The sequence below is a fragment of the Ornithorhynchus anatinus genome, chromosome 11 (genome assembly GCF_004115215.2).
Source record: "Ornithorhynchus anatinus isolate Pmale09 chromosome 11, mOrnAna1.pri.v4, whole genome shotgun sequence".
Classification (NCBI taxonomy): domain Eukaryota; kingdom Metazoa; phylum Chordata; class Mammalia; order Monotremata; family Ornithorhynchidae; genus Ornithorhynchus; species Ornithorhynchus anatinus.
This window is the reverse complement of record NC_041738.1, coordinates 24,098,447-24,107,109: the sequence shown is the minus strand read 5'-3', so window position 1 is coordinate 24,107,109 and position 8,663 is coordinate 24,098,447. Positions and strand designations below refer to the sequence as shown.

At 44.4% G+C, this 8,663-nt stretch overlaps 1 protein-coding gene across 1 annotated transcript in view; it reads right to left on the bottom strand.

Annotated features, from left to right (window-relative positions):
* Positions 1 to 3,893: 3,893 nt before the first annotated feature.
* ABCC11 (ATP binding cassette subfamily C member 11) overlaps positions 3,894 to 8,663 on the bottom strand; it is a 53,241-nt gene continuing 48,471 nt past the window's right edge. Inside the window, exons 29-32 of the mRNA XM_029075293.1 lie at positions 7,599 to 7,677; positions 6,393 to 6,506; positions 4,087 to 4,251; positions 3,894 to 3,986 (exon numbers count right to left, since the gene is read on the bottom strand). Of these exons, the coding sequence (XP_028931126.1) occupies positions 3,894 to 3,986; positions 4,087 to 4,251; positions 6,393 to 6,506; positions 7,599 to 7,677 (451 nt within the window). The remainder of the gene's footprint in view (positions 3,987 to 4,086; positions 4,252 to 6,392; positions 6,507 to 7,598; positions 7,678 to 8,663) is intronic.

The window sequence follows — 8,663 nt, the reverse complement described above, 5'->3', positions numbered from 1 at the left end:
AGTCAGGATAATGTCAGGGATGAAAGGCAGCATAGGGAAGCTTCCAGGAGCTGGGTTTCTGGAGATTGGTGACAGGCCACATGTCCCCCAGGATCTTGGATCGGGAAAGGACCAAGGGGATGCTCTCACTCAGTCAATAAATCAATCAATCAGTGGTATTTATTGAGCACTTTCTGTATGCAGAGCATTGTACTAAACATTTGGGAAAGTACAGTCCAAGAGAGTGGCTAGATATGATTCTTGCCCATAATGATCTTACAGACTCGAGGAGAGACAGATATTAAAATACACTGCAGATGAATACGTAATATAAGTACCATGGAGGTGGGTGAAGATCAAATTCTTAAGGTGTACAGATCAAGTGCAGAAGGGAGCCCAAATAGCGGAAGTGACACAAAAGGGAATTCCCACCTATATAGTCTTTCCCAGCACTTAGCAGAGTGCTCTGCACATAATAAATACTTAATAAATAATATTACTACTAAATGAGAGAAGTGAGGGTCTAGTCAGAGAAGGCCACCTGGAGGAGATGTGATTTGAATGGGGCTTTGAAGATGGTGGTATGCCAGATCGATCAATAAATTAATGGTATTTACTGAGCGCTTTCGTGTATGCAGAGCGCTGTATTAAACACTAAACAACAGAGGTGGCAGACACTTTTCTCAGTTCCATTCCAGTTTCACTGCTAGTTCCATTTCATTGACGTGCCACAGTTACCAGAGACATGGGAAGAAAGCATAGTTTAGAATGAAATAGCTGAGCACAGCACACCCGGACCGCAGTGGCCTTTTGGGTAATTCCTTTGGGGCAATAAAAGTCCGGGCAGGTTTATTAAGCATGTTCAATTAAGTGGATTGATGTTGCCCCTTAGAATTCCTGTTTCTAGTCCCAGGAGTTTCCTGCTTTTAATCTTTCAACTCTAAAGTTATATTCCTGGGATACTGTAGCATTGAAATTCTCCCTCTTCCCCCATCAATCCCCAGCAATGCAGACAAGAGCCAATTCCTTCCATAAAAGAGAGAGTGGAATGAGACGTAAGCCTCTGGTCGACCCCCCCAAATTGTATTTTCTGAAGGGCTGGGGCGCCTCCTTGTGAAAATAATCATTCAGTGTTTATTCCATCAAATTCCACCCATAAGGCTGGCTTTCCCTGAAATAACATGAGGCGCCTCGAAGGGAATTAACAGCTCTTGGTCTCTTTATTTTTGGGAGGAGACTGTCATCTGGTGGTCATAGTTGCTGTAACATAAGCACAGAAGATACTGTAAGCGGTGTGGACAGGTCTCAGAAGGTAAACCCATTGGGAACGCACTTTCATTAAGAAATTTAGTGGAGAAACACATCTGTAGTCTAGAAGAAAAGTGCATAGAGGCCGATGTTCATTTTAATGGGGTAAGTTATGCAGTTTAACTTCCTTTTCCAAGCTGATCTAATTTTCCACAGCATTAATTGTGGTATTTGTTACATTCTTACTATGTATGTGTCAAGCTCTGTACTATGTGATGGGGTTAATACAATATAATCAGTTGGACACAGTTCCTGTTCTACATTGGGACTTTGGAGTAGAAGGAAGTAGTAAGTAGGAGGGAGAACAGATATTGACTTCTTATTTTGCCATTGAGGAAACTGAGGCACAGGGAAGTGAATTGACTTCCCCCAGGTCACACAGCAGGCAAGCGGAAGAGCCGGCGTAAGAACCCAGATCCCCTGACTCCCAGTCCCATGCTCTTTCCACTAGGCCATGCTGCTTCACAGAATCAATTAATCAAAAGTACTTTTTGAGCACATACTCTATGCAGAACACTTAACTAAGAGCATGGGACAGTACAATAGCATTAGAAGACACCAAAGAAGTTAAAAGAAGTTAGAGAAGCAGCATAGCATAGTGAATAGAGCACAGGCTTGGAAGTCAGAAGGTCATGGGTTCTAATCGGACTCAGCCGCCGGTCTGCTCTGTGACCTTGGGCAAGTCACTTCACTTCTCTGTGCCTCAGTTATCTCATCTGGAAAAACTGGGGATTGAGACTGTGAGCCCCACATGGGACAGAGACTTGACTTCTGCTATACTTTACCACCACATGTCTTCTCACCTCTGGCTATTCTCAAGCTCAGGAACAAAATGACTGAATACCTCTTGGATAACTCCATGCTTAGAAACACAAATTCCAACCTGATGGAATTGTCAAAGACATTATAGGAAAAAGCAAAATCGGAGAGTTCGGTCTATCAGTCAATCAGTGGTATTTATTGAGTGTTTACTATGTACCAACCATTCAATAGTATTTATTGAGCGCTTTCTATGTGCAGAGCATTGTACTAAGCACTTGGAATGTACAATTCGGCAACAGATAGAGACAATCCCTGCCCAGTGACGGGCTCACAGTCTAAGCACTTAGGAGAATACAGTTCAGCAGAATTAGCCCATAATGCATGGCCTAGTGGATAGAGCACAGGCCTGGGAGTCGGAAGGATCTGGTTTCTAAACCCACCTCTACCTACCACTTGCCTGCTGTGTGACCTTAGGCAAGTCACTTCACTTCTCTGGGCCTCACTTCCCTCATCTATGTAATGAGGAATGAGACTGTGAGCCCCTTGTGGGACAGGCACTCTATCCAACCCAACTTGCTTATATCCACCCCTGTGCTTAGTACAGTGCCTGGCACATAGTAAGTGCTTAACAAATACTGCAATTATTATCATCATTATTATTATTAAGCACTTTCTATGGACAAAGTCCTGGGACAGATATAAGATAATCAGATCAAACTCAGTGGTGTGTGGTGGGAAAGTATAGCAAAAGTCACAGTCTCTGTCCCATGTGGGGCTCACAGTCTCAATCCCCAGTTTTTACAGATGAGATAACTGAGGCACAGAGAAGTGAATTGACTTGCCCACGGTCACACAGCAGTCAAGTGGCGGAGCCTGATTAGAACCCATGACCTTCTGACTTCCAAGCCTGTCCCTCGCAGGGCGCACAACCTAAGAGGTAGGGTGAGCAGGTACTGCATCACCATTTTACAGATGAGGAATCAGAGAGAAGACCAATGGCTGGGCTGGGATTAGAAGCCAGGTCTTCTGACTCGCACTCCGGTCTCTTCCCAATAGGCTTCCTGACCTACTCTTAAATAATTATTTTGGGCAGGTGGCAGGGGTCAGAGGAGGCTCACAGGACTGTAGCCCTGCCAAAGGATGACTGGGAAGGTGCAAAAATACCAGCTCCCACTCCTTCTTCAACACCCTGGGTTGCAGGTGAAGTATATTTGGAATTTTTAATGGTGGACAAAGCCATTTTCCAACTCTGTTGTATTGTACTCTCCCAAGCGCTTAATCCAGGGCTCTGCACACAGCAAGTGCTTTATAAACACTATTGATTGTTTGATTAGTTCCACCCCAGCCTTATCTGGTTCCTTCTTGGGGACTGTCATCATGAAATCTTTGCAGTCTCCTCAGGGGCAACTTGATCCTACAGCAATGATCATAGAAGCTTCTGTTAATCCAAGTTCTTTAAAGTCTTCTTAAGGATGTCTTTTTCTAGCCTTGAATCAGAACTCTTGGATTGGCTTCAGTTCTAACGCATTTTCTTTTGGCATTTGTTGGGCATTTACTATGTGTAAAACGCTGTTCTAAGTACGGGGAAAGTATGGGGACACAATCCCTGTCCCGTGTGGGGCCTAGAGTCTAAGTAGAAGAAAGGACAGGTATTTCATCCCTATTTTACAGTTGAGGGAATTTAGGCAGAGAAATAAAGCGACTTGCACAAAGTTAGGCAGCAAGCAATTGGCAGAAGCAGAATTAGAACCCAGATCCTCTGACTCCCAGGCCCATGCTCTTTCCACTAGGCCATGCTGCTTCTCCCACTTCAGCGTTCATCTGGCGGTGTGGCTTCCACTTCTCTAACTCGGTGGGGTGTTTGCTGCCGCCAGCAGCCTCGCCAACACCGAGTCTGGGCTTTGCAGCAGAGCTCCGGGCTTGTCGAACTCAACCACCTGAAAGGTAGCAGGAAACACAGATGTCACGAGCTTGGGCAGGACATCAGAAGTTCTCCCTAATGATCCTCCCCGCCACGGGGAGCCCAGGTCTCCTCACCTTCCCACCATCCATGACCAGGATTCGGTCACAGTCGAGAACGGTCGTGATTCGATGAGCGATGATCAAAACCGTACAGCCCTTGAATGCTTCCTTGATGGTGCGCTGAATTAGGGCGTCTGTTTCTGGGTCCACAGAGGCTGTGGCTTCATCTATCAGTATGATCTGGTGGGAGGTGGGAAGTAAAAGTTGGTATGAGTCAAACAAAAAGATGGCTGTTTTTTAGGTGATCTGTCAGCAACCTGCTTGGTGACATCAAATTTCAAAGTGGTAGTCTTCCTGCTATTATAATTTTCTTCAGAATGGCCTCGAGTGGCATGGAAGGAATGCCCTAACTCACAAAGAGTGGGGATCTATGGGAGCTTATGAAGTTGCTATGGTTTTGCGAACAGTTTCACGAATCCCTGAGGAAATGTTAGATGCCTTTAGTCTTTAAGTTCCTTATGGGCAGGGAATGTATCTACCAACTCTGTTGTTCTGTACTTTCCCAAGCACTTAGTACATTGCTCTGTTCACAGGAAGTATTCAATAAATACTATTTATTTTTTGACAGCTGAAAGACGTGGCAGAAAACCAGATGAAGAGCAACCTTAAGTCCGAATTTAGGGTGTAGATGGGAGAAAGAGGCAAAAAGAAAATATCCCCACTGGCCAGTGTTTATAGAGTAGAGGTGGAAGGAGGAGGAGAAAGATAACATGACTGCCCTGGCATGAGCCAACAAACACACATACACAAACACAAAGAAGTAGGAAGATGAAGTGGCAAGAGAACTGACAATAGGAGAATTGACAGAAGCAACATGGCCTAGTGGAAAGAGCACAGGCCTGCAAGTCAGAAGACCTGGATTCAATCAATCAATTAATCAGTGGCACTTATTGAGTGCTTTAAAGTCAGTGGAAAGGAATTTAATAATAATAATAATAATTATGGTATTTGTTAAGTGCTTACTATGTGCTGCACACTGTACTAAGCCCTGCGGTGGACACAAGCAAATTCAGGTTGAACACAGTCCCTGTCCCTCGTGGGGCTCACAGCTCCATCCCCATTTTACAGATGAGGTATCTGAGGGACAGAGAAGTAAAGTAACTTGTCCTAGGTCAAACAGACAAGAAGTGGTGGAGCCAGGATTAGAGCCCACGCCCTTCTGACTCCCAGACCCATCCTCTAGCCACTGCATCGTGCTGCTTCTGAACTTCTGTTCAATGCAGAGATGGGGGCTTTTGAGGACCGGGAAAGGGTGGACTGAACTTTTTTTTTAGAAAAATGATCCTTGCAGCTGAGTGGATTATGGACCAGAGAGGGAAAAGATAGGAGGCAGGGAGGTCAGTGAGGTGGCTGGTGAAGTAGTAAAGGCAAGGAAATGAAAAGTTCTTGGATCAGCATGATGGCAGTTTCAGTGGAGAGGAAGGAGTGGATTCTAGAGATGTTTAGGAGGTGGAGTGGACAGGATTTGGGTTCAAATTGAATATGTGGATTGAATGAAAAAGATGAATTAATAATGCCAAGATTGTGGGCTTGTGAGACAGGGAGAATGCTAGCGTGATATAAGGTAATGGGAAAGTCTCATGGAGGACAGGGCTTTTAGTGAGAAGATAGAGTTTGGTTTTATATACACTAAATTTAAGGAGACAGCAGGACATCCAAATGGAGATGTCCCAATGGCAGGAGGAAACATGAGGCTGCAGAGAGTCAGAGGTGAGGCCTGGAGAGGAAATTTGTGAATCGACTGCATAGAGTTGATAGTTGAAGCTGTGGGAGCAAATGAATTCTCTAAGGGCTGGGTATAGATGGAGGATGGAAGGAAGGCCCAGAACTTAACCTTGAGAGATTCTCACAGTAAGATGTGGGGGGGCGGGGGAGGAATATGACAAGCACCACTATAAACAGAAAGAATATACAGAAATGACCAGGGGAAGCAGATAATAAGTGAGAGGGGAGAAAGCCTGTGAAAAGCAATCTGAATTAGGCTACCAACTCTCTTGTATTGTGCTCTTCCAACTGCTGAATGCAGTACTCTGCTCACAGTAAGGACTCAGTATATACCACCAAATGATGATGGATTATTTGATTAAAGACTTTTATATTCATCTTCTTTCAGAAGTTCCCATCCTTAACCCTTCTCACTCCCACAGTTTGCCCCACAGCAGCAGTAGTAATAATAATAGTTATTGGTATTATTAAGCACTTACTGTGTTCACTTCTCTGTACTCAGTGCTGGGAAACATACACAGCTGGGAATTAGACAAGTTCCCTATCCCTAAGAAACATTTGCTCCCAAATATCCTCCTTCCTTGCGGCTTTCTTACTTTAGTATTGCAGAGGAGGGCTCTGGCTATACACAACAGCTGTCTTTCCCCGACAGAGAAGTTCTTGCCATTTTCACCAACTTTGGCTTGTAATCTCCCTGGTAGGTTTACGATCTGTAACAGAGAGAGTGGCAGAGTCGGGTGAGAGAGGGAGATGTGAACAAGCTGACCCCAGCAAGTAAATTAAATTCAATCTGGCCTGGGTTATTGGGATTTTCTTGTTCATGGTCAAAACATTTTTCAAATAGAAAATGTAACTCGGTGCAAAGATACTTTATACCCAACTTCCTTGCTCCACTTATATTTTACTGCAGGCCATAAAGGAGAGAAAATGGAAGATTTGTGGGGTGGTGTTTGTGCATTTTTTATGGTATTTTTTAAACACTTACTATATGCTAGGCCCTGTACTGAGCACTGGGGTAGATACAAGCTAATTAGGTTGGAAACAGTCCCTGTCCCACGTGGGGCTCACAGTCTAAATCCTCATTTTACAGATGAAGGAATTAAGGCCCAGACAAGGGAAGTGACTTTCCCAAGGTCACAGAGCAGATTAGTGCTGGAACTGGGATTAGAACCCAGGACCTCCTGACTCCCAGGCCCATGCTCTATCCACTACACCATGCATGCGTGTGTGTGTGTGTGTGTGTGTATACATAAAAATCCTCTCTGCCAACATGTGGGGCAAACCCATACTTCTTACTTGGTTTGGGGCACAGTCTCATTGAAAGCTGCTCCCATTTTCCCAGTGAGTCTTTGCTTCCCAAGGACTTCTCACTCCTTTTTGCCAAGGTTGAGACCCAGGGCATCCAAAGATACAGGCTGAAGCTACAGCCCCAGCCAAGCGCTTAGTACAGTGCTCTGCACATAGTAAGTGCTCAATAAATACTATTGAATGAATGAATGAATGAATGAATGAATGGGGATTCCCTGGCAGGGCTGATGCCATCCCGTCCTCGTCAACTGAAGGTACTGGGTTCAAGGACAGCTGGGTGTCAGTCTGAGTACAGGCCAGGACTTAGTCTAGGGCCAGGACTTCTAGGACTTAGTCTGAGCCAGGACTGGCTGAACCCCAGAATTTCAACTCCACATGGCTTTACCTCCAGGTCAGACATCCAGTGCCCTTTTCCTTTAATCTTCTCAAAACTTCCAAAGAGCCTCACGTGCCCTGAGGATGTCATGTTTTAGAATCTTAAAGGCGGTACTTACTGCTTTAGTCAAAAATGTCCTTTCCAGAACTTTCCAGATCTGCTCATCCGTGTAATTGTCAAAGGGATCTAAATTAAACCTGTCACCCAAGGATAAGAGAACGGCTTAAACAGCAATAAGATGGCTCTTTGGGAAATCAATCTCTGTCAGCCAATATTATCCAGCTAGTATGTGTCTGGTTCCTGCTAACACCAGAGGAGAAGTGAGTATTTCTTTCAGTTTACAAAATAAATTTTTCTGAACTAGCTGATAGGTTCTACTTTGAGTCATGCATTTTCTGCATTTTTCAGGGAAAATGTTCAGTCCATGTTTACTCACTCCTCAAGAACCTCCAGTGGTTGCTCACCTACCTCTGCATCCAACAGAAACTCCTTACCATCCACTTTAGAGCCCTCAACCAGCATGACCCTTTCTACCTTGCCTTCCTGATTTCTTCCTACAACCCAGCCCACACATGTCACTCCTCTAATGCCAAGCTACACACTGCATCTCAATCTCATCTATCTCACCACTGACCTCTTGTCCATGTCCTGCTTCTGGCCTGGAATGCCCTCCTTCTTCATAGCCTTCAATTACTCTCCCACCTTCAAAAGGCTTATTGAAGGCACATCTCCTCCAAGAGGCCTTTCCTGACTAAGCCCTCATATTTTTTGAGTGCTTACTGTATGCAGAGAACTGTGCTAAGTACTTGGGAAAGTATAATATAGAAATATAAGAGACACATTCTCTGCCCAATATGAGGTTACAGTCTAGAGGGAGAGACAGGCATTAATATAAATGAGTAAGTTATAGACATGTACATAAATTATAAACTACAGATATGTATATAACTACAGATATGTACCTATCATTTCTTCTTCTCCCACTCCCTTCTGTATCACCCTGATTTGCTCCCTTTATTCACCCATCCTTCAGCCCCACAGCATTTATGTACATATATATACTTTATATTAATATCTGTCTCCCCCACTAGACTTGCTCCTTGTGGGAAGGGAATGTGTCTGACAACTTTGTTATGTTGTTATATTGCACTCTCCCAAGTACTTAGGACAGTACTCTGCACAC